This window comes from Triticum urartu, chromosome 1, assembly GCF_003073215.2.
Source record: "Triticum urartu cultivar G1812 chromosome 1, Tu2.1, whole genome shotgun sequence".
Classification (NCBI taxonomy): Eukaryota; Viridiplantae; Streptophyta; class Magnoliopsida; order Poales; family Poaceae; genus Triticum; species Triticum urartu.
In genome coordinates, this window is record NC_053022.1 from 66470998 (window position 1) to 66497416 (window position 26419).

The window sequence follows — 26419 nt, forward strand, 5'->3', positions numbered from 1 at the left end:
CCGCTGATCCGCAGTGCGGATCCGCGCCGCTACGCGCATGGGTCGTCCTCAACGGGCTCTTCATCGAGTCGCCGTCGCTGGTCGCCCGATCCGCTCGCCGCTGGGCCCCTACGCCGGTTCGAGGACTTTCCCGCCCTCCCTCTGCCGCAGCCGCTGACGAGGACCTACCTCAGGGTCCGGCAGCAGCACTGGGGGACGTGGGTGGCTGAAATCTCGGATCGAGAGACCCACGCCAAGCGGTGGCTCGGGACCTTCCACACGGCCGAGCTCGTGGCCATGGAGTATGACCGCTGGAAGGTCCGCTTCCATGGCGCGGCGGCGCGGCTCAATTTCCACCGGGCACACGTCCGGTCCATCTCGTCCCGCCGGAGCTGGGGGTAGTAAGCTCGTCTATGGCGCGGGAGGACCGCGAGGTGAGGGAGCGCCTCGAGGCCGAGTCCGCCGACTAGGCCTACATGGAAGAGCTCCGCCGGGAGCACCTGGAGCTCATGGAGGCGGAGCGGATGATCTTTGCCAACGTTGACGACGAGGTTATCGTTATCTCCTCCGGCGACGAGGTCCAAGGCGGCGAGGTGGGCGGCGACGACAAGGAGATCGACGTCAACGAGTGGAGGAGTGTCTTCCCTGACGGCCCTGAAGACGCACCGGCCCGGACCCGGCTCACAGCACACCGTACCTGACGAGGAGGGATTGGCTCGACCTCCACTTCGATCGAAAGTAGTTTAGTTGCTTTAGTTTAGTTTAAATTTATGTTTCATGTTCAGTGTGCAAAAATATCTATGTTTATGTTTGAATGCATGCTACTTTTGGTTCAAATTGCTTTGAATTTGATCAAATTGATGTTTACTCTTTTAAGTTTAGGGGATCGGCTAAAAACGGCCAAAAATTAATGAAGTATAATACTCCACGAAGGTTTTTATTCCGTTAACTTGTAGGGGATCGGCTAGAGATGACCTGAAGTGATTATGTGATTCGAACCACACTAAATCACGCTCATAATGACCATACTGTTGATCGCTAGCTGTGTTTTGAATACAAACAGAAGTGCAAGACAAGGGAAGGACTATACCTGATAGTTGACCATACATGAGTACTGCATCCTTGTAACAGCAATTGCTCTACCAAATTAAGACCGGGCTCTCTTGGTTCACACGGCTAAAGTGGATTGTACAAATAATTGTGTCCCCCACCTTGCCTTCTCTGATCTCTCCGTTGCACCTCAACGGTTTCTAGCATATGAACTCTACTGACCGTTGTACATACCACTTGGCGTATGCTTGTGCCGTGTTGGGTTGACAAGACTGTATATTTTAACCCTATTTCCCGTTAGATAAAAACTCCACTAGCCTTGCTTTCATGTCACGTAGTGTCCAAATTAAACTAAGACCGGCGGGTCTGCGTCGGCGCGAAGCTTGGGAGGTAGTCCAAGAGCGGATGCTGATTGTGGTTTGCATCGACGACATCTGGAAGACGGAACGTGTGCTGGATTCGTGGTTCGTGGATGGCAGGTATGGTTTCCTCCTTCGGCGTCTTAGTCATGGTGGGGTGTCAGATCTAGAGTTCGATGGCGTGTCCGGGGTGTTGCCCCGGTCTGATTCGTTCAACGGCAAGGGCTTCACTTTTGATAAGCCACCTTGTTGGTCCGCAAAGCTGCAAACCAGTGATGGAGCCGCGTCGAGCTCGGATGAGGAGGTGATCTGTCATTCTTTTCTTCAGTGGCTGCTATGTTGGTGCCGGAGGCAGGTGACAGACGTTTGTGTCAAGCTCGGGGATGTTCTACTATCTTTTCAATTTTGTCATGTCAGTCCTTACATGACTTGTAATTTGATCTTTATAATATGAATGAGACATGTATTATTATGAAAAAAAAAGTAACAGCACGCTAACTGCATAATGGTTTTGTGAAGAGAACATAACATACAGTCATTTTAGCATCAATGGCCATGTGTTTAAAGCAGATAATTAATTAACATGTACACTAGTTGCAGGCGGCAGAAATAATCAAGGTGGGCATCAATGCATCATGGTCGCAACCAACGAAATAAGATGTAGCACAAACAATGTGTTGCCAGCTTTTTTTCATAAGGTTTCGATGTAATGGTCTGTTTTATTTTGTGGGTCTTATGGGATGGGAATTGAACATTTTCATGCATGTGAAATTATTGTGTTATAACTAAACAGGGTTGGATGAATTGCCTGTCCCATAATTCTTGATGAATATTGGGCAACGTGGAATATGCCCATGCGCATGCATACGTATCAATTAGCTAGCAGCTAGCAAGAAAAGCTAGACCATTCATAGCTGGCATCTTTTATTTGTAAGCACTCATCCTAGGACCCGATGGAGATACTCTTGGACAGGAAAAACGACGTCTGAACAAGACACTGGCCGGCGTGCATGGCAGGAGGATACTATAGCTACGTATACTACTGGAGGCCACGCGTACACTCCCTCTTCGAGCTACACCAATGGACAGTTGTGACACTCCCTCTTCGAGCTACACCAATGAACAGTTGTGACACTCCCTCTTCGAGCTACACCAATGGACAGTTGTGATCTTAGCTAGCCTTGAGGATATGCAGACGAAAAGGAATGGACCGTGCAAAATTTCCAACAAAGATGGAGAGAATGGACCACGCATGTAGATATCATGCATGTGATCTTCATAATGCATATTGCACGCGCGTGGGCGTACACCAGCTATACAACAAGTACAACAATACACAAGCATACAGACCTGCAAAGAACTATTAACACGGCTGGGCAGCCAGCAAAAGATACAACAATACGCATTCATACTTTTAAAGTATTTACAGTGGTAGGTAGAGTACGTGCATAGGTAAAATGCGCGTATGTACGTATCAACGTTTGCCAGCAGGACAGGCCGGTGTACGAGCGAGCACACTGATGTGTGTCATCGTACGTGTACGTGTACGTGCGTGATACATACAATTTTCGTAGGACAGCGTACGTGATGTATACACGCATGAAGGGATTGACGGGATTACACGGATGTCGACGGATACATGCACAGACAGGGCATGTATGGTGACACTGGAAAGAAACTAAGAAGAAAACTGTGCACTGGTACGCTAGCGGCAGCTAGCTGCTAAAAGCGCTACACTACGAGTGACACTCATGCATGATGCATGGGGGGACCATATGCGTGGAAGGTGCGGCCTCACATCAAGTAGGGACAGGAGATTAATTAGTATTATTACGGATTGGACCCTCTTAATTAATTGATGGCTTGTCAACAAGGGTGGCCAGGGCTTGCGGGTTAACCACAGCCATAATTAATCAAGGATTTTAGCATAATTAAGATGAATATAAGTACTACTTCCTCTCTCTCAGTTTACATGGCGTGCACGTGCTCCTAGGTCGTCAATTTGACCAACCTAATACAAGTCATATATTACAAAAAATATACCAATATAAACTTCAAGTGTTCTATTTTCAAACCGTATAATTTCTGTGTTATATAGTTTATATTAAGGTGATAAAATTGGCAACCTAGGTATACGCGTAGGACTTGTAAACTGAAACGGAGGTAGTAGCAGGATAGATATCGATAACCCAATTGTGTGGACTAGAATGTGTTGTACAGGACTGGAGCATGAGTGAATCTTGTATTATCATCAATGGTGAAAGAGTATACATGCAAACCTTTTGAAACAAATTGTTGGCAAAAAAGTCTAAGGGTTGTGCTATAGGTATGATGCACACTATATGGCTTTCTTACGTGTATCTGAAAATACGGTGACGTAGCTCTCTCTCGTGCCACAGTTTGCGCTTAGCTTGACTATACGAATAAGATCTCGGAGACTAGAGTGGTAGTGCGAGTTGCAGTCATGCATGTACATATCCGGCACAGCATTAATTAGGTTTTGTTCATACAAATTAAAAGGGGATCATGGAAAGTGATGTTATCGTGGAAATGGAGCCCAGCCGTGCTGTCTGCTGTCATGTCCTGCTAAAAGTAGTAGGGTAATTTGGACCCCCCAACACTGACAACTAACTAATCATGCATTTGCAGCCTTTTGCCACTCCGAAATTGTGTTATTTTGTTATCTTAACTTACATGTTGACCATAATTAGGAGGTTATGCATAGACGAGAGGAGAGAGATGGGAGGGAATCTGTCGGTTGGTACGTATATACTCTAATATTACACGAAGAACAATTGTGTATTCTACATTCTTTGTACTAGCATGTATAGCATAATTAGCTTACATACGACTTGTTATCGTTTTCTTAACTAGCTAAGCTCTGCCCACAAACAACGTGTATGTCTAAAGAGTAAAGACACAGTTGCATTTCATGCATAAATGTCATTTCTTTGTTGGGGGGTAGTTGTATTTTCTCTTGAGAGTATAAGGTTCATCTATCATCAACGAACCACTTCATCTCAATCAATTTGGCCATTGTATACAGGAAATTGCAGAATATATATGGTCACTACGCTTCAGAGGTCCAATACGGTCACTAGCACACCTCCTATACATAGTAGTGTATTTACATTAGAAGGGCCCCACACGTCAGATTCTTCCTTACCCTCTCTCTGCAGCCAGGCAGCCACGGAGCTCATGGAGGCCTAAGCGAAGCAACCGCCTTTACAGTGCACGCTCTCTGCCACGCCCTCACCCAAGGGCGCTTGTGCCACTCTTGCTATGTCGCTGATGCCCATCCATGCCAGCACGATACCTTGGCATGGGCGGATGTAACAGGTTGTACTCCCTTCGGTCCTTTTTAGTTCGCATATAAGATTTGTCTGAAGTCAAACTTCGTAAACTTTGACCAAGTTTATAGAAAAAAATACAAACATTTAAAATGTGAAATCAACAACATTAGATGTATCATGACTTTACTTTCATATTGTATAAATTTAGCATTATAGATGTTAATATTTTTTCATATAAATATGGTCAAACTTTATGAAGTTTGACTTCAGACAATCCTTATATGCAGAGTAAAAAGGACCGGAGGAAGTATTACATGTCCTCTCTGATATCCTCATGCTAATTGACATCTAGGTCAATCTCGTGTGTTTCCAAACACTACCACGTTGAAGCATATATTGTCCTCCTCAACATGTTTGCGTCAGCACCCTTGCCCCTGACTCCTTATCCTTAGGCGCATACCAGTGACATCATTAAACATAGGTCTTGCAGGCGAATGTGTTGTTGTGTTGCCCAATATCTAGGGCAAGAAAGCTCACCTTATTTAGCAATTTGATTCATCGGTGACCTATACATCTCCTTTTTCCTGTCTCCTGCACATTTCTTGTTAATTGTTAATGGTGATGGATGGGTGGAAGCTTAAAACTAAGGAGCATAGAGTCATTGGATGTAGTGCTACACGAGCAGCGTCTCACTGGTGCCACAATCCTAAATCAAACGACGTGATGGCATCATGGCAAGAGAGCACAAAGAGTTATGGGGATGGAGGGTGGACGAGGCTAACATGTGGGCTAGTGACCATAGTAGATGCATATAGTGACCACAGTGAACTCCGTTAGCAAGCCTATTTGCATTTTGTGATGGCCAAAGCGGATCAGAAAGACATGTTCATTGAACGTAGATGCATTCTTACTCTTTGTATACCTCTTATAAAAATCTACTATTTGTATAAGAGATATGAGTCTCTATGTGCATCTAACTAAACTCCATCTTAACTTAGAACCTATGCCCATAGAATGAATAATGTAGCTCTCTCCTTTTTACAATTAATTTTAGCATGTCAAAGCAAATGTGGAAACCTTTTTAACCTCATATTGAGAATATAATAGAATCTTGAATTCCATATAAAGCTTTCACAACACTGTATATGTAACTTGGATGTAATAATATTATAACAGATATTTCATATTACCATATTGGAATGGAAAAGAAGTGTCAACCATGGGCAGTTTCTTGCGATTAGAGGACATTTACACATGATGTCGCCTTTTACCAAGAATGCAACATCTATTACTGGTTTTGCGGGTGTCTATCGCTGAGAGTGAAGGGAGAAAGAAAGAGACTAGAATAGAATTAAGGTCGGGCTCTTTTCAAGCTACATGGATATACTAGGCTGGAGAAAGTGATGCCAATCGCATGAAAGCAAATTCTCCAGAATACCACATGAAAGCAAATTCATATAGACCATTTGTTTGCCATGAAAAGGACAACGGGCGAGAGAGGCATGCATGGATCTCGTCCTTAATTACACTTTTTAATCCTGGATAGACTACATTAGGAAGGTAAGCTAGAGCTACAAATGGTTGGGCAATCCTGGTGTAGTCTTTGACGAACAATTTATAGTTGATTAAAAAGGTGATTCTAACTGCTGGACTGGATCGGTGGAGAAGTGGGCGTGCATGCGGAAATTGTCCATGAGCTGTCACATATATCCCAAAACGCATCCACTTCACACAAAAGTAGATACCGTTTCTTTCAGGGTGCATGAGAAGGAGAAATGGCAAGAGGACCGTTCGATTAAGCACGGTCAGAAAACCCCTAAAATCTTCACATAGTTGCAGGACTCAGAACCGAGAACATCGGAATTGTTCAAATTGGCCACCAAGGTACACAAACGGCAAAAACAAGAGGCAAAGCCATGCGAAAACAAATTGAAATGACTACATCAGGTATTTTAATCAGGGCGGTAAAGCGCGTGCCCACGCTATGCGAGTAGTATTTGTAGCATGTTTAGTAGAGTGGCATTCGTGTGTGTTTGTGTGGCGTGGAATGAATGTCCTCTTGTACTTAAACAGCACTCCTTGCCGCAAACCTATGGCAAGCAGGCCATGTTACCCCAGATTCTTGCCGATTACGCCATTCTATAGCGCCCACATGCATGCATTCCACAGAGGCATGCATTGGGGTTATGTGGGATACAGGAGGCGCAGAATTGGCTACGGACGCATGGATACCACACACACGCGCGCACGGCTGACAGCTAGCCACGGACAGGGACGAAACACGGCTAAAAAGGGGCGACAGCAGTATTCACTTGCTCCGACCACGTAAAATAAAGCATCTTGTACACATACAGATAGATTATATTCTACCAAAAGAACAGATATGCATACAGAAAGATAAAGATGTATCTGCACGCACATGTTTGAGAGAAGTTTCACCGGGTTCCGCGTCGCATCGTCGTTAAAGTTTCGCCGTATGAATTGAAGGCAACTTTCAAGCGTTTCATCCATGGTCCGTCCGAATTCAACGGGGAATCGAGCGAGAGAGCGGGCAAGGGGAAGTGGCCGGGTAGCTACCCCAGGCCCAGGGCAGCTGCCAACTATTTGCGACATGAACATACTCATTCGTAGGAGGTTTGTACAGTAGCTTAGCAGCCTATAGCGCGAGTGCGCGTCGAGTTGGTTGGCACACACGCGCGCGCGGGAGACGTGGTCCCTTTTCCCCTTTGGCCCCCTAGCAGCCTCGCTAGCTGCATCGTTCGCTCCATCCATCGATGGGTAGCCAGCCACTGACTGTGTCTACATGGGAGCAATGGATGGGTGGATTGGATTGGGTTGGACGGTACCCCCACCCCTACCGACGACGGCCCAGTGTCCTACGACTCTCTCTCCTCCCTCTTCTTTTCTCTCTTCTGGAGACTAGAGAGGAGGAGACGAGGGGAGAGGAAATGAGACGAAAGGTACGCGTGCACCAGTGTTGGCTTCGACGGGCCCGCCGGGCGTACTATGGGATGCCGTCCGTCCTGTTCTGATCTCTTCTTTTAGCCCTCTTGAATCCCGGCTGTACCGATCATTCGTTCATCATCGCCAGGACGGCAGGACCCATGCATCACAAATTTAACGCCTCTCCCTCTCCCTCTCTCTCTCTCTCTCTCTCTCTCTCTCTCTCTCTCTCTCTCCTCTTTCTCTCTCATGCATAATGCTGCTGATCGTAACAATAGTATTATCGTAAGCCCAATTGGAAGGGATGAATTGAAAAGTGGGCGAGTAAGTCACCTTGGGCCTGTGCCTGTGTGGTGCTGTAGGGAGGGAGGGAGGGAGGGGGTGGACCTATGTCCTGTTGGGGACCCCGGAAAAGATGCCCTCCCGTTCATTCGTCAAACTCGCCCTACCCCCGTGATCTTCTAATGCCAGCCTTGCTAATCGCCACGCCGCTGCCGTCCCTTATCTCCCACCCCCTTCTAGATAATGCATGCACCTGTAAGATAGTACAGGATCAGAATTACGCTGTAATTTCGCAATTGTCGTGGCAGAGGTCATAGAGTTGCTTCCTTACCATGGCAGCAGGGTCGCCCGGAGTGCTTCAGTGAGCGAGCTTTCTCTTGGCTCAAGGTGCTGGAGAAGAAAAGCCAAGGAGCCAACAAATTAGTGAGTGAAACAGCTAGAGCAGTGCCCAGCAAAAGGCAGGTTGTTGTTACCTAAAAGTCGGTTTATCTCGGCCCAACCGCAAGTCCTGCATGGAGGAGGAACAGATGGTGACATTAACCCCCACGGGCACACACGCACCGGTTGGTTTTAATCGTTGCGATACGAAACAAGCGGGGATGTGCTAATTGCTCCAAAAACCTGCATAAACAATATATACAAGAGTCTATCAGAACAGACAATGCAAGCCTCCAGAACGGATGAGATCCGCTGCATGGGGAATCAAAGGACAAGACGATCAGCTGGAAACCAGACTATATAAACGCCCAATCATCAATGCCTTTTGATTCGTCCCCGCCCCGCGTCTTGTTTAATGGGGACGAGTATCGGCCATCACATGGGCACACAAGGATGCCATTACGATCCTAATCATGGAACCATGGATTAAACTCTCTCCTTTGTATTGGACATGCAAGGATGGGAACAATAATACGTGCATTGACTGGCTCATTCGGGAATACTACTGTGCCGCGAATATTTGTCCCCTCCTATGGACCTATTTTGTATCCGGGAAATTAGAAAACAAGGAGTTTTTTATTTCCTTTCTACAATGATCGGAGTATCATCCATTGACGAGGCTAGCGACAGTCAGCAGGCAAATCATTATGCTTGGTACCCGTGTCATTATAGAAAGCCCGGTTCTTCACCACTGATCACGGACAGGTTCAGCGGCGGCAACGTGCTCCGTCCCGGATTGGAGAAGCAAAGATTTCTGATTGGAAATTGCTAGCTAGCAGCTTGCTGCTCCGGGTAAACAAAAGGGAGATGCCCTCTGTCCTGGAATACGAACATCTAGTGCCACCTCTTTCTCCCCAGGACCCCAACTGTGATGATTGATTGCCGATGGCTTTTCCCCCACATAGAAGTGATCCAGTGACTTACCTGAAAAGCAACGGAGATAGAGGACAATTCTTGGGCCTGACACATAAAATCTTCTTGCAGGTGGGCGGAAAACGAGGTGCACATGCACGAACGAACAGCAGCAGCAGCAGCTAACAAAGATGAGTTTTAATTAGCAGCAGAAGAAAGGTGGGCATGGCCGCCTCCCCCAACTGTGTGTGCTTTACCCTGCATGGAACACTCGTGACGTAGAAGTAGCTGCAGAAAAGAAGCCAACATAAATAAAAAGACAAGGCTTCTAGTAGCAGGAGGAGGAGGAGGAGTGGTGTACACTGGATGCTGCTCTGGGGGGTCGTGGTCATTCGCCATGGGAGGAGCAGGAGCAGGCAGTCCCTTTCCTGATAATGCAGAGGCAGATGGACCCGTTTTACTTTCACTGGCTTGTGCTCAAAGAAACACAAGGAAGGAGAAGATGAAAGTAGAGTTTCATAAACAAGGCCGCGACAATTAAAATATCGGTGGAGGCGGCTACCCCACCGGTTTTGGCACCAGACATAGATTCTTAGGAGAGATGACGAGACGTACCCCCACACGTAGCCGGAAGCAACCAAGTGAAGAAGAAGAAGGGTTAAACCCCCACCCCCTTCTCCTCTCGCAACCACCTCCACCACCACCACCTTTAAAAGAAGGTGCTAAAGGGGGGGTGTCCTGCAAAGAAAAGGAGAGGAGTGCCCCCTAACCTTTCCCTGCTTTCCACTGAAATCTCCTATCTGCAACCATACACACTGTTGCTCTTCTTGCTCAATTCTGCTCTCAGCAATCATTTTCCCATATATAAGTCACTATACCCTCGGCATTTCCCACCCCTTCAGCCATGGATTCCTGAACAAGCTCTGCGCTACCAGAGGAGACTTCTGCTGTGCACGATTGCAAGCTGCGTGAGTTCCGCGAACCCGTCGGGTCTGCGAATTTCAAGCTCGCAGGCTCTGCATTGCACTGAAATGGGGAGGCATTCGTGTTGCTACAAGCAGAAGCTGAGGAAGGGGCTCTGGTCCCCTGAGGAGGATGAGAAGCTCATGAACCACATCACCAAGCATGGCCATGGCTGCTGGAGCTCTGTCCCTAAACTTGCAGGTGAGCAAAAACTAATCTTCTGCATTTCACTCGTCAATTAGCAACTTCCAGTCTTTCCCCCTTCTTCTCCTCCTAAGAAGGCTTCCCTCTCTTAGTCAATCCAATTATCTAAATTTGCCTCGTAAATTGCTGCAGGACTCCAAAGGTGCGGCAAGAGCTGCAGGCTGAGGTGGATAAACTACCTGAGGCCAGACCTTAAGAGAGGTGCCTTCGCTCAGGACGAGGAAGACCTCATCGTTGAACTCCATGCTGTGCTCGGGAACAGGTGAATTTTAAGCCTATAGTTGTACTAGGAGGACCCTAACAGAATTAGGCATTAGTAACTGCAGAGCAAACCTTGATAATAATTCAACTAATACGCCTCCTTTTTTTCCATGAGAAGGTGGTCTCAAATTGCAGCACAGATGCCTGGGAGGACTGACAATGAGATTAAGAACCTCTGGAACTCGTCCCTCAAGAAGAAGCTGCGGCAGAAGGGCATTGACCCCAATACCCACAAGCCCCTCACTGAGGCTGATCGCAGTGGAGCAGCTCCCACCATCAGCACCGAGAGGACCTCTGGTTCCAGTGACGTCAACCCGTCAAGTGCTGGTGCTCTAGGGAACTTTGGTCACCTCCTCAGCGAGACAGCCCAGTCTTCAATGCTGCTGCCGGTGTATGACAAGAAGCGCCCTGAAACTCCAAGCTTGGCACGACCTAAGGTGCCAGCAAAGGAGTTGTTCTTGGACCAGCTTACTGCTGGTCATGAGAGCCCATCAAGCTGCCGTTCATCAGGTCCAACGCTGTATTTTCCTTTCCAGCAGCAATTAGGCTACAGCAACGAGTGTGGCAGTGGAGATGGTGCAAATATGAACTCACTCTGGTTTAACCAGAATGATTTCAGTTGCAACACAATTTCCACTGTGATGCCAACAGTTTCACCATCAGCCCTCTCGACGCCGATGGGACTGAACCTCCCACCAGACAATCACCGCCATGGGGGCACTGGCATCGGCAGTGCCCCTTTCTACTGGGATGGTGTTAATCCTAGCAGCAGCGGTAGTACTGGGAGCAGCGGAAGCAACAGCATGGGGTTCGAGCCACAGAGCACGAACTCAATTCTGGAGAACAGTGTATTCCCATGGACAGATATCGGAGTTGGGCAAGAAAAGGATACCAGAGTTCAGTTAGTGGAGGAACTCAAGTGGCCTGACTTGCTTCATGGAACCTTTGCAGAGGCAACCACAGCGATGCAGAACCAGAGCCAATCACTATACGATGATGTGATCAAAGCAGAGAGCCAGTTCAACATGGAAGGGATATGTGCTTCTTGGTTCCAGAATCAGCAGCCACAGCAACAGCTGCAAGCAGCATCAGACATGTATGATAAAGACTTGCAAAGAATGCCCTTGTCTTTTGAGCATATCTAGGTACCATGTTCTGCCATACATGGAACAGAGAAGATCAGCAGAAGCTGAGACTTGTCTCACAATTTCGTGAGCAGGCTATGCTGAGGTGCTTGCATAGATACATATGCGGGTTGATACAGAAATCAACCCTCCACAACCTTCCTTGGTTATAAAGATCATGCAGTGCCATGGAAAAGACAGCTCTGTCATCAGGAGTGGCGTCAAATTGCACAGAAAAGTACATTCTGGAGTCTCCCTTTCTTTCTCTTGAAATTGTTGTTTTCTTCTGTACACGACAGCTCAACTTTTGGATACTTGAGTTTTTGTTCACTCTCTGTTTATCAAATAAATAGACAGGAATGGGAAAAACTGCATGTGTCGGTAGCTATCACAGACCATACTAGTAGTCCCAAACTTTTCAACTGCTGCCATGCACGTAGATGGGAATTAATTATTGCAAGTTGTATTTTTATATCTTTTGAGAAGTTGCCGACAAACTGCAGTCGTATATTTGTAAAGGCAGAAAATTGGAATATATTGACCCACGAGCAATTTTTCTCTGGCTTTCCCTTTCCTGTTTCTGTCTTAATCTTTTCCCTGTGGAGAATACGAAGCTACTTGATCGCTTTCTACTTCAATACCAGCATGGAAAAGGATTGGTTGATTTGATATGGTCTAAAGAGGTAACCATCCTCAGGAGAGAGTAAGCACGGCTGAGAGAAAAGGAGGCAAGTATTTAAGAATATCTACCTACCATGCAAGATGGGTAGCATATGAAGCCTCATTTTGTGGTGAGCACTCAACCATATGCTCAACTATGGCTGCGCATCATGGTTTCCCCATGATTACATCATAGCGTTGCAAAATGTACCTTAAACTTGGCTAGGAGCTCAACATTCGGCAACCATGAAACTTAAGCCATTTTGGGTGCTTATTTGGTTTATCACGAACAAATTGTGGTACGAGCTAGGTGACACTGTAAGTAACCCACAACCAACCTCCAGAAAAGTTAGCCTTTACTTGAAAAGGCTAAATAGAGTACCAGAACTTGGTTTCAACGTTCAACATCGCTGTACCAAGGGCGATAATACTAATGCTCCTGCTAATAATACAATTGAGGGACCATGTCATGGGCTGAGTTAGATTGTTAACCAATTTGGCTTGGCCATGGTGGGATCCTTTCTTTATGACTCCTCATGTTCAAACCCTCAAATATGGGTTTATTTCTATGGGTTGCAATAGTGCTAAATAATGGACCTATGAAATCAGGTTCCCAAACAATAAATTAGCTTTAGAAGTTACAGACTATATTTACATAACACAACTAACAGGGCTCGGTCATGTGGAAAAAAAGGCTGGCATAAAGTGATTGACACTTTCATTTTCAAAGACACGATGAGACCAATAATGCTCATAAGGACCATTAGCACCTAAAGGAAAATTAGAGAAGCCCAATAATTCTGGAATGCAGTGATAAATACTACTCCCTCCGTCCCATAATATAAGAGCATTTTTGACACTAGTGTAGTGTCAATGGGACGGAAGGAGTACATGTCTATCTCTAGATTCTGATAAATAATTCATAATGAATTACACTTCATAAGAGCTTGGTTGCGTACCATGCCGTTTCAACTTATGTGGCATATGCACTTTAATTCGCTTTGTTTATATCCTGTGTCTTCTTGGACGTATGAGCTGTATTATTGGATGCATCTGCATGTTTTAGAAATTGACACATCAGTTGACAGAAAAAACAAAAGGTTGAAAAGGAAGAAGTAACAAGACAGGAAAATAGCAACTGTTCAAAAAGGAGGATGCTAGTGCTCTTCCAGATGAAAAAGGACATTTAATTTAATAATTTGATATTTAGTGTCAAGATTGCCAGCAGCAGTAGACTGCAATAATGACCACCTAACATCATCATTAACGAATGGAAGATAACAGATGAGAAGGAATAATATCACAAATTACACAATCAGCAGTTTTTTTTTCCTCGAACATGCACCGGACTGCATGTCGTTTTGCATAATTACTCAAGCAACAGTAACTTCACAACATTAGATCTGAGATATTGTAATGTGTGTACTATTATGAGGTCCAAATGGAGCAAAAGAACAATCAACAGCCAGTTCACCCATTCTATTTGACACAACCCACACTGCAATTGATTGTGAATTTGTGATCAAGTATTGCTTTGGTTTGACAGAAACATAAAATTTAGGTAAAGCAAAAAATAAAAGCCATAGAGTTCTTGTTTTACAAGCAAATAACTAAAAGCAAGACACGAATCTACTGCTGCATGATATATGTACTTGCGAATAGTTCTTTCCTCTCAGCCTCCCTTTGACATCAGCATGATGATGGAAATAGGAAAGCATATTGGCACAGCTTTAAGTTTGGAATTCTGTAATTATAAAAGGCTTCTCCATCTTGGGGCTGCACGTGTCAAGTTAATTTCCCTGTCTTCAGCACTATCTGTCTCTGCAGACAACATGTGTCAATTACAGACTGGAGACATGACTAACTGACTACGAATAGTTCCATCAGTTATTATTAAACTGTGAATTCACAGATATGTAAAGGCAAATGTCAAAGCTGGTACATCTTTGTGCTCATGTTAGCAATCTCTTCTTATATAGTCCATAAGAAGCTCAAAGAACTAAGATGAGATTATGGTTCTATGAACCATGCCAGGATCAGGTAGAGGGAGAATTATAGCATTTGCAGAGTTTCAACAGTGTATACCTTAGCCACTACTCAATAGGTCCACTCAATCAAAATGAATGGCCCAATGGCATAAGATAGGAAGAAGCAGCAAATATGAGCAGCTTAATTAGTTGGAACCATCCTTCAGTTGACTGTCTACTAATGAAGGTGTGCAAGTAGATGGTATCATCAACCAAGAAAATAATAACAACTAGATACAGCCTAACTCAGTGGCAATGAATGTATCTAATATACAACCCAAGTGTATGTGCATTCAACAATTTAATTCATGGAATCATATGGCAAGGCATCATGCTTCTTTTTTCTTCTGAGTTTTCGTTTTACCTCTATGACACATTTGCTGGTGAGGATGAGTCAATAGGCCTTGTGAAGAGTACTGCTGCACTTTCCTCCTTCACAGGCTGGCTGCTATGTTCGGGAGCACAAGTCCTGGCAAATCAAGGCCATCTTCTCATTAGCGTACCAGCAGTTTAAGGGTCATTCTTGTGAGCCTACTATGTAAATCACAAGCATTTGCCCAGGACAAGGAAGTTCTCTTACTCTCTTTAACAACTTAGGGACGATCTAGAATGTCTCCAACAATGTCTCATTGAGCAGCACCTCAGCGCGTATGGTTGATCTGTTGCCAAAGTTCCCAATTCATGTTAGAACTTGGTCAAAGTGTAAGTAACAATTGCACTTCAGTTGATAAAAATAAGAAAGATTGATGCAGATTACGACAACAGAACCTAAGAGCAGAAGCTGAGACCATTATGACTTTACCTTTATTTCTCTGGGAGTCCTTCACTCTGAGAACCTGACTTAGACTGTCCATAAATACGAAACTACAACTGCTACATTGCAAAATTTTAATTTTTCGATTATCCAAATATGTATCTATCTTGACAATGCGCCCCTCCTCTATTTCTACTACCTATCTGGTCAAATCAGAGGCATTAGCTTTGCTGTTTATTATCTTTTTGCTTTATGATTTATCCAGTTTGTACATTCATTTTAGAACAAACAGTTGAGACTTATGTAGCAAAACAATTTATTATGTATTAAGGATGCACTGCCAGCCTATGAAATGAGGCAAGCACTGACATAAGTAAATCACAGTACCCAAAAATAATACGATGCTAATTTACAGAACTTGGACTTGAAAATAAATGGGAAATCCTTACACTTTGAAAGGTACTCCCGACATACAAAAAGGTGTCCTTAGCCTTTCATAACTTATCAAACACAATAGCACCATGATCTATACCAAGCTACCAGTACCAACTACCCTTGATCCTACATGAAACAACAAAATTTGGTACCCAGTTAGTCTGCAAATTTCAGAAATTTATAGCGGTGCTCCAACAGGCCAAAACGTTGTATCTAAACCTATTATCAACTTAAACACACTGCACTTCCAGAAGATTCATGGAATTAAAGTACAAACCACAAGCGGTGTTCAATCTAAAAATATGTCAACATGTTTATCCATTTAGGTGATACTGTAAAATGAAAATTATTATTTTTTGGACGCATTAGGTTTAACATGTACTTAATTGAACAGGTGAAAAAGAACATTGCATAATGTCAACAGGCATGAACATAAATCCACTGAAACAAATAGAATAAATTACTACTTCCTCCGTTCCTAAATATTTGTCTTTCTAGAGATTTCAACAAGTGACTACATATGGAGCAAAATGAGTGAATCTACACTCTAAAATATGTCTATATACATCCGTATGTGGTAGTCCATTTGAAATCTCTAGAGAGACAAATATTTAGGAACGGAGGGAGTAGATAACACAATAATATTGATCAACATTACATCAGTTACACAGGGCAGTATCCAAATGGCAGTAGAACTAGTTCGATCCTTTTCTGTTACTGTTTGTTCTAGAAACTAGAAACAGCCAGTACAGCAAACATATTTTACAGCATTGATACTAAATTCTATTCTCCAGGAAAAACATACTAACATCTAACAAATGTACTCTATGGAACTTGAGAGCCCGTCGTTCTGAATTATTTCCAAATGCTGATTGGAGAAACCATATTCAATAGATGATAAGATCGCAGCACAGATATCAGAAAGGAAACTGTATCACATTTTCATCATAGTTGCCAGTTAGGAGAAAACGTAGGTAACACGGGTTCTTGTTTCAAACAGTCACTTCTAGGTCCCTATAGCAATTTGATAAAAAAAGAAGCAATGGGTGATGCTTGAAATATGTCAAAGCTTGAAATATGTCAAAAGAAGATTAAATATTGACTTCACACAGGTGAGGGAGAGCAAGGTGTGACATCTAAGGAAGTGAAGAATTACCATAAGAAAATTTAAATTCATGATTCCGATGTATACTTAGGACGTTATAGCTACCACATAGGCACATACAAAAAGCATAAATGTATCATCTAAAGCTAAAGAAACTAGTCTAGGATCAAGAGATTAAGCTAATAACTCTCTACTCCAGGATTAAGAAATTAAGACCCAATGTATTTCTTCAGTGCTGCTCTTGCAAGCACTCAACTACCACAACAGTGCTGTACTTATATGCAAACCCTACAGCACTAGAAACTGGGTTCAGCTCGAAAGCCTACAAACCTTTAAGGTTTTTTTTATCAACAGACCATTATGGTTTTGACAGCTGAGTTGTCTTTTTACACGAAAACACCCAACTTATCCAACTTGATTGACCATCAACGCAGTGTTGTTTTTATAAAGGCAAGGCGCCCTGCTTTCCTGAAAGCAATAGTTCAGACAAAGTACAGGTAACTGGCTGGGGTCACAAGCTTACAGAGCATGATTGTATGTACGGTCGTGAACACTGATCAATTATTTATTTCGACCAGCAAATAGCAATGTCGGCATGGGCGTCACGGTCCATATCCACAAGTAACAATGAAGTGAGCCCAGGACTCAAGACCGCACCCTGACTCCCTGAGGAGACCGCCAGCAAAGGAGTTAAGGGACGTTGAACCTGGCCAGTACCCTAGCAAACCCTCCCTGTCAGGGCGGATGCAGCGAGCCCCCTTCCGCAAATGACAAATCGTACGCCCGATAGTTGACACCGGGGGGCACTGGGACCGCGATTTCACGCGGGGAAAACATTTCCGTGATCGACTGATGCCGCATTGGTGGTAAGTGGTAACCACTGCAGCAGCAGGCGCAGGAACAGAGATCATCCACCCGCTCCCCCACCAAAATGGCTAATCAATTCGGCTGCGGATGGACCGCGATTAGCAATGCGAGGTACCATCGTAGGGCGGATTCGTATGCGCGAGGCCAGGCGTGAGGGTGCGGCCAATTAATTCGAAATTAACATCGCGAGCGGAGAGGCAGAGGGAGGGAGGGAGCGGAGGGGGAACCTGTACCGTGATCACGCGCGGGGGTCGAGCAGGGCGTTGGCGGCGCGGCGGCGAGAAACTGCGGCCGGCGGGGGGGAGGAGGCGGGCGGCGAGGGTGCTTTGGCTGCGCCTCTCTCTTCCTCTGCGCTGCCGGTGGTGCGGTACTTCCGTCGCTCGTACGCCTGTCTCCTCGGGGCGGAGCAGTGGGGCGCCGTCGATTTCGGCCGGGGAGGTGCGCGTGGAGGATAATGGGCCAATTGGGTGAGCCACAAGGATTTTGTTTGTTGGGCTGTAAAGCGCGTTAAGCATTTATGTTGGGCCGCAAAGCTAATTACGGCTCGGGCCGTGAATGGGGAAGAGCAGTTTTTCTTTGAACTGGGAATAGGGAAGAGCAGTTGGGCGAGGGGAGATGTTTTCCGAAAAACAAAGGGAGACATGTCGAGAATTTTCATGCAGGCATGAGTGACTTTGACGAGGGAGCACAGCGAGCACAATTAGGTCTCACGGTTTATAGAAATTTAAAAGTAAGTTTACATAACAAGATCAGATGGCCGAGTTGGTCTAAGGCGCCAGATTAAGGCTCTGGTCCGAAAGGGCGTGGGTTCAAATCCCACTCTGGTCAATTTTTTTTTTATGAAACATGATTTCTCGCCCGTATGCTTTCCTCGGGAAGAGACCCTAATTTCTCGGCCTATGCTTTCCTCGGGCAGACCCATGATTTCCCTCCTGCTGAATCGCTCTGACGCCATCTTTTTTTTTTTACGGGTGCTCTGGGGCCATCTAATTTGCGGTTCTTCAAAGAAGTTTGACATAGTACCACGAAGAACATGGTTTTTTTGAGGGAGGGAAAAGAACATGTTTGGTTTGTACATGAAAGAAAAGGTTGTCTATTTCCTCCCCTCCAAAACATAAGACGCATATTTTCATTCTCCGGTTGTATACTGCTAGGTAGGGGACCTTGATGGCTGACAAGCAGATACTAAATTCAATAGTCGTCTTTTATTAATTTAAAATTTTAGATGGATACCTTAGACTAGTCATAATGGGTAATAACATAGACTAGTAACATGCACATGTTATTAGTCTATGTTACTACATCTATAGTGGGGAGTAATATATGTATGGTAACATGCAACACTTCATTTATTAGGCTATAGATATGTGTGATGTTACTTATACTACTAGCTATGTTACTACTTTAAAAATTTAGATGGATACCTTAGACTAGTCATAATGGGTAATAACATAGACTAGTAACATGCACATGTTATTAGTCTATATTACTACCTCTATAGTGGGGAGTAACATATGTATGGTAACATGCAACACTTCATTTATTAGCTTATAGACACATCTTGTCTTGATATGTGTGATGTTACTCATACTACTAGCTATGTTACTACTTTCCTCTTTTTCTTTATTTATTGTTTTGCCACGCCATCTACTTTATCTAGATATGTGTGATATTACTACCTATGTTACTCCCATCGTGGGTAGTCTTATAACTGCACATTTTTATGCCCTCTCAGACCATTAGCATTTGTATCCGTTGGATCATCACTTTCAGGCTTCTCGGCCGTCCGATTGAATAGCACCATTGCGCGTACATGCTTTGTTCCAGCCTAACGAGCAAATTCGCGGGCAGCTGCTTCGGTAGTCTTTTTCGGCCCTCTGAGATTCAGTTGGGCCTATTGAGCCAGTATTAGGCTACTGTGCAACGCAAAAGCGGAAAACTAAGACAATCTGGACACTCGTGACCCTGGTTTCCTACGCTCACAATCTCGCCTGGCGGCGCCTCTCCATGGTTGACCAATCTAGGTGCCGACCAATGTGGGACTTGGACTGCAATAGCGACTAGCTGAGTTTGCACCGATGCGAGGGACATCGCCTGGTCGGTCTTTTCAGTTGCATGGGCGCGAAGGACAGCGCCTCGCCGGTTCGGTCGGTTGCACGGACGCGGGTGGCCCGGCGGGATGGGGTGTGGTGACGAACAGCCGCGAAGTTGAATCACCAATTATGATTGATTGACTGATAGACGTTTCGATTGTGCAAAATTTATATATTTCATACATTCATATATTTAGTCTTCAAATAGACCGGTGCGGCAACGCGCGCCAAATATGATCTAGTTTATTTTAAGATTAGACGCACATCCATACATTAAGGGGAACATTCAACTGCTTGCGCTCTTTCAGGAGGAAAATTTTCAAGTCATGGTAACGTCAGCAAGCATCACCGGATATCCGTATATCCTTGCATGCGCCCCAAGCTCGTCGGCAAGTCTGTTGTTGCCCTTTTTATTTGACATAGGTGTGATCTCTTGAAAGTTATCCATCTTGTTCTTTATGTCAGCAACAATCGGAAACAAAACAATCTTGTTTGGAGCATTAGAATCAAGGGGCGAGATAACTTGGGAGTAGTCAGATTCAATGCCAAGTACTCCACCTACCATCAAGAACATTTGACTCCAACAATCAAGCTTCTCTAAGTTTGGTGCCATGTCCTCGAGCTACACCCACTAGTGGTGGTACTTCAAGCTTCAAGGCGCTGACCACTGCTACAAGTGCCAATCCTCTAAGGAACTCAAACGAGAATGCAAGCAAGATTGAGTGCTTCACTTGCAAGAGACTCAACCATAAGTCATTTGAGTTCCCAACAAAGTGAACCATGATGATCGATGAAGATGGAGACTATGGAGCTTTGAGTGAAGGAGAAATGGAAGCTTTGCAACAAGTCACTTGTCATCATCAACTCAATCAACATGAAGATGCTCAAGAGTTTTGTGACAATGACACGAGCCTCGCTCTAATTGTCTCCAAGGTCTTACACTTCAACAACACAATGATGGTGACCAATGGTGAAACATCTTCCACGCCAAAGCGGACATTCAAGGACAATCTATCAAGGTCATAATCCACGGTGGAAGTTGTCAAAACTTAGCAAATGAAGAACTTTGCCCCAAGTTGCATCTCTCAAAGAAGCGACATCCTCGTCCTTAGAAGGTACAATGGTTCAGCTACTCCGGCAACATCCAAGTGGAGCACATGGTGCAAGTGTTTTTTTCAAAATTGGAGCCTATGAGGATATTTTGGAATGCAATGTGATGCCCATGACTGTTTGTCACCTTCTATTGGGGCGACCTTGGCTATATGACCAGGACGTCACCCATGATGGGTGTTGATGGCCTGCGAGCGCACAAGGTTATTTGTAGCCTTTTCAAAATAAGAGTATCAATCCCACATGGAGCATAGGAATTGAGTGTTGCCTCTTGTAGTTAATTATGGATTTGTGCCTGCAAGTAATTGTAGACTACAGATAAAGTGAGGGTGGAGGTAAATAGTGATTTGGATTTAGAGTGGACTGAAAATAAATAACATAAAAGTAAATAGAAAACAACAACACGAGTAACAAGTGGCAATGGCAGAGGAGTAAGGCGTTCTTAGGGAGTCCAGAATCTCCATTGGTATTTCTAGTGCAATACATGCATATGCATAATATGCTCTAGATACTTGAGCCCACTCTTGATGATTATGCGGGGTGGAGCCTGGTACAATACACGTTCTACTCTAGGTAGACTTCGTGCCACGCACACACCACCATAATCCCCCCTGTAGATTATGACTATGGTAATTAAGGGTTACCTCGTGGACGCGGCCTCACTAAGGGTTCTCCGTAAATCTCCTATCAATTGCAAAGGCTAGAAGCAAAGGCTTTTGCTGTCACCTCGAATTACCTTCACATCCGAACGTTTACAACTAGGGGCAGAGCTATGGGCATTCCTCAGGGGATTGTGGCCCCCCAGCCCATGAAAAATTCCTCTAGAATTTTTTTAAGGGACATATAGTTAGAAGAAAATTTTCTCATTGGCCCCCTCCCAAACATGCACACTTTCCCTCCCCCCCCACATGCACACTTTGCCTCCCCCCAACATCCCAATCAAGCTCTGCCACTATTTACAACGATGGTGATACACTTCATGGCCTTACAACGGTAATGCGAAGTGGGGCCCCTTCACAACATTCACGGAGTCTATTAAACTAAGCATTTAATAGAGTCTCACTAAGGGTTCCTGATGTTACAATGAGATGGATGTGAATGATGATGATGATGACAATGGTGATGATGTTGTAACCCCCCTGTGATTGGTGGTGAAGATGCAATGTCCTTCTTGCCAATCCCTCATCCGGATGATCTCCAGAGGCTATGGTTCTACCTTCTGAATGTGTTTCTGGTGTCTCATGCATCCCGTTACCGATTCGATTTCACACGGTGAAATTAGTGGACGAGCCGGTGGCCCTGGTGCATCATACGACTGCCCATATGAGCAGGCGTGCTCCTATGGAGCACCATCTTTTGCTCTGGAGGCGCCGCAAGCAATCTTATTTGGTCCCTTTGCTCCATTCTTTTATGGTAGTTGATTATCACATTAAATACATGATCTCACTGCTATTTTCTGGGACTCCTTCCATAAAATATTATTTCCTCCAAAAGGCATTACATGCGGAATACCGACAAAGAGAGGTGCATGAACGCGATAAAAATCTCATAAAGCCTACCATGTAGGCACAAAATAACTACCAAAATTATCACATAAATTGGACTCATCAGGTGCAGAAACTACTATGGCTTCAAGTTGAATGGCAAAGAGTATGTGCTCCGTCCTATGACTCCCAATCAAGTCATCGGCTATTGGAAAATATGCCCTAGAGGCAATAATAAAGTGGTTATTATTATATTTCTGTGTTCATGATAATTGTCTATTGTTCATGCTATAATTGTATTAACTGGAAACCATAATACATGTGTGAATACATAGATCGTAATATGTCCCTAGTAAGCCTCTAGTTGACTAGCTGGTTGATCAATAGATGGTCATGGTTTCCTGACCATGGACATTAGATGTCATTGATAACGGGATCACATCATTGGGAGAATGATGTGATGGACAAGACCCAATCCTAAGCGTAGCACAAGATCGTGTAGTTCGTTTGCTAAAGCTTTTCTAATGTCAAGTATCATTTCCTTATACCATGAAATTGTGCAACTCCCGGATACCGTAGGAATGCTTTGGGTGTACCAAACGTCACAACGTAACTGGGTGGCTATAAAGGTGCACTACAGGTATCTCCGAAAGTATCTGTTAGGTTGGCACGAATCGAGACTGGGATTTGTCACTCCGTATGACGGAGAGGTATCTCTAGGCCCACTCAGTAATGCATCATCATAACGATCTCAACGTGACTAAGGAGTTAGCTACGGGATCATGCGTTACAAAACGAGTAAAGAGACTTGCCGGTAATGAGATTGAACAAGGTATGGGGATACCGACGATCGAATCTCGGGCAAGTAACATACCGATTGACAAAGGGAATTGTATACAGGATTGATTGAATCCCTGACATCGTGGTTCATTCGATGAGATCATCGTGGAACATGTGGGAGCCAACATGGGTATCCAGATCTGTCTGTTGTTTATTGGCCGGAGAGATGTCTTGGTCATGTCTGCATGGTTCCCGAAGCCGTAGGGTCTACACACTTAAGGTTCGGTGATGCTAGAGTTGTTATGGGAAATAAGATGTGGTTACCGAAGGTTGTTTGGAGTCCCGGATGAGATCCCAGACGTAACGAGGAGTTTCTGAATGGTCCGGAGATGAAGATTTGTATATGGGAAGTCCTTATTCGGTCGCCGGAAGTGTTCGGGGGGTTACTGGTATTGTACCGGGACCACCGAAGGGGTTCCTGGGTCCACTGGGAGGGTCCACCTGCCCCGAAGGGCCCTATGGGATGAATATAGAGGGGAACCAGCCCCTAGGTGGGCTGGGTGCCAACTCCCCTCTAGGGCCCTTGCGCCTAGGGTTGGGGGAAACCCTAGAGGGGGCGCCCCACCTAGCTTGGGGGGCAAGCCTCCCCCTTGGCCCCTGCCCCCTCTCTAGATGCATCTAAGGGGGGCCGACCCCCTCTCCCTTGCCCCTATATATAGTGGGGGGTGGGAGGGCAGCCACACCCTTCCCCTGGCGCAGCCCTCCCCCTCTCCAACACCTCCTCCTCCTTTGTAGCGCTTGGCGAAGCTCTGCCGAAGAACCACGAGCTCCATCACCACCACACCGTCGTGCCGTCGGAGTTCTCCCTCAACTTCTCCTCTCCCCTTGCTGGATCACGAAGGAGGAGACGTCCCCAGGCTGTATGTGTGTTGAACGCAGAGGCGGCATTGTTTGGCGCTTAGGTCGGAATCAACCGTGATCTGAATCGCTGCGTGTACGACTCCACCAATCGCGTTCTTGCAACGCTTCCGCTTAGCGATCTTCAAGGGTATGAAGATGTACTCCCTCTCTCTCGTTTCTAGCATCTCCTAGATTGATCTTGGTGACATGTAGGAAATTTTTTGAATTATTGCTACGTTCCCCAACAGTGGCATCATGAGCTAGGTCTATGCATAGATTCTATGCATGAGTAGAACACAAAGTAGTTGTGGGCGATGATTTGTTCAATTTGCTTACCGTTACTAGTCTTATCTTGATTCAACGGCCTTGTGGGATGAAGAGGCCCGGACCGACCTTACACGTACGCTTACGTGAGACTGGTTCCACCGATTGACATGCACTTGATGCATAAGGTGGCTAACGGGTGTCTGTCTCTCCCACTTTAGTCGGATCGGATTCGATGAAAAGGGTCCTTATGAAGGGTAAATAGCAATTGACACATCACCGTTGTGGTTTTGCATAGGTAAGACACGTTCTTGCTAGAAACCCACTGAGGGAGTCCTGGATTAGGGGGTCTCCGGACAGCCGGACTATATCCTTTGGCCGAACTGTTGGACTATGAAGATATGAGATTGAAGACTTCGTCCTGTGTCCGGATGGGACTCTACTTGGCGTGGAAGGCAAGCTAAGCAATACGGATATGTATATCTCATCCTTTGTAACCGACCTTGTGTAACCCTAGCCCCCTCCGGTGTTTATATAAACCGGAGGGTTTTAGTCCATAGGACAACAAACAATCATACCATAGGCTAGCTTCTAGGGTTTAGCCTCTTTGATCTCGTGGTAGATCAACTTTTGTAATACTCATATCATCAAGAACAATCAAGCATGACGTAGGGTATTACCTCCATCAAGAGGGCCTGAACCTGGGTCAACATTGTATCCCCTGCCTCCTGTTACCATCCGCCTTAGACGCACAGTTCGGGACCCCCTACCCGAGATCTGTCGGTTTTGACACCGACATTGGTGCTTTCATTGAGAGTTTCACTGTGTCGTCACCATAAGGCTTGATGGCTCCTTCGATCATTGCTAGCGATGCGGTCCAGGGTGAGGCTTTCCTCCCCGGACAGATCTTCGTATTCGGCGGCTTCGCACTACAGGCCAATTCGCTTGGCCATCTGGAGCAGATCGAGAGCTATGCCCCTGGCCATCAGGTCAGATTTGGAAACTCAAACTACACGTCCGACATCCGCGGAGACTTGATCTTCGACGGATTCGAGCCCATGCCGGACGCGCCGCACAGTCGCCACGAGCAAGACGTAACTCTGCCGTCGGACAGTGTTCGGGAGATCACGTCCGCAGCTACTCCGGCCGTTAATCCAGAGCAAACTGCGCCGTCCGAGAGCGGAGGGATAGACCCCACCATGGAGGCCGCACTCTTAGTGGCGATAGAGCCAGATACTGACTTCACCCCTTTCGAGAGCCACGTCGCCGAACCACTGGATTTATCCCCGGCCACGGACTCTGAGCCGCCTACATCCGTGCCTATCGAATCCTATGGGGCGCCGATCATGGAGTTCACCTCCACGGATATCTTTCAGCACTCACCTTTCGGAAATGTGCTAAATTCATTAAGGTCTCTCTCCCTGTCAGGAGAACCTTGGCCGAACTATGTCTGGCTAGAGTGGGATGCGGACGACGAAGAAATTCACGGCCCACCCACCACCCACTTAGTAGCCACTGTCGACGACTTAACCGACATGCTCGACTTCAACTCCGAAGACATCGACAGTATAGACGACGATGCAAGAGACGAACAGGAACCACCGCCCACAGGGCGTTGGACCGCCACTTCATCACATGACATATACATGGTGGATACACCCAGAGAGGGCAATGGCAAAGAGACAGCGGAGGATGCCCCTCCAAGCAACACAAGCGCCGATGTCAGCGGCGCCGCTCTAAGTCCCGCCATAGCAAAAACAACGATAGCAGCGCAAGAGGAAATAACAGTCCAGTCGACTCTAGAAGAAACGACGACTGCACCACCCCGGTGGCAGAGCACGATCAAGATGCAAACTGCAAGCATAGTACGGATCCGACATCCGAACACGATGGCGCCAAAGATAAGCCTCATCAAACCCCGTCTGGGGAAGAAAACAGTCCGGACGAAGATGCACACATCATCCCGGAAACACACTTGGAGCAAGAGAACCTCCATAGAAGGCTTATTGCCACAACGAGGAGCCTGAAGAAATAGAAACAAAGGCTCAAGGTAGCACAAGATACGCTCAACAGCAGGTGGAACAAAGTAACAAAGTATGGTGGAAGCTACCATAAAAACAGCTATCCAAAGCGCAAGCTATTACCAGAATTCGACGACGAGGCCTTAGAGCCTATACAGCCAAAGAATGATA

General features: G+C 45.6%; 1 protein-coding gene, 1 long non-coding RNA gene and 1 other non-coding gene across 4 annotated transcripts; 2 read left to right on the forward strand and 1 right to left on the reverse strand.

Moving 5' to 3' along the window:
- Window positions 1-1890: 1890 nt before the first annotated feature.
- LOC125547748 lies at window positions 1891-18045 on the reverse strand. 2 transcript variants are annotated; one of them, XR_007300755.1, is made up of 9 exons: window positions 17830-18045; window positions 15639-15750; window positions 15016-15094; window positions 14800-14904; window positions 13368-13461; window positions 8380-8527; window positions 8238-8296; window positions 7958-8159; window positions 1891-5272 (listed from the first exon to the last, which is right to left on the reverse strand). It is a non-coding gene; the product is annotated as an uncharacterized LOC125547748 (long non-coding RNA). The 2 variants fall into 2 exon arrangements; XR_007300749.1 differs by having other exon boundaries at window positions 1891-8159.
- LOC125547736 (transcription factor MYB61-like) lies at window positions 9889-12321 on the forward strand. The gene is made up of 3 exons (XM_048711532.1): window positions 9889-10360; window positions 10496-10625; window positions 10743-12321. Exons 1-3 carry the CDS (start codon window positions 10228-10230, stop codon window positions 11767-11769), a joined length of 1290 nt encoding a protein of 429 aa, XP_048567489.1. The 5' UTR covers window positions 9889-10227; the 3' UTR covers window positions 11770-12321.
- Window positions 18046-18343: 298 nt separating the features above from the next.
- On the forward strand, window positions 18344-18424 carry TRNAL-AAG. Its single transcript has one exon. It is a non-coding gene; the product is annotated as a tRNA-Leu (tRNA).
- The last annotated feature ends 7995 nt before the right edge of the window (window positions 18425-26419 follow it).

Excerpts from the sequence above, each read along its gene's own strand:
- LOC125547736 (XM_048711532.1), top strand. The coding sequence starts at position 10,228 with ATGGGGAGGCATTCGTGTTGCTACAAGCAGAAGCTGAGGAAGGGGCTC. Across the intron at positions 10,361-10,495 it reads CTCTGTCCCTAAACTTGCAG|GACTCCAAAGGTGCGGCAAG; the intron begins GTGAGCAAAAAC and ends AAATTGCTGCAG. Across the intron at positions 10,626-10,742 it reads CATGCTGTGCTCGGGAACAG|GTGGTCTCAAATTGCAGCAC; the intron begins GTGAATTTTAAG and ends TTCCATGAGAAG.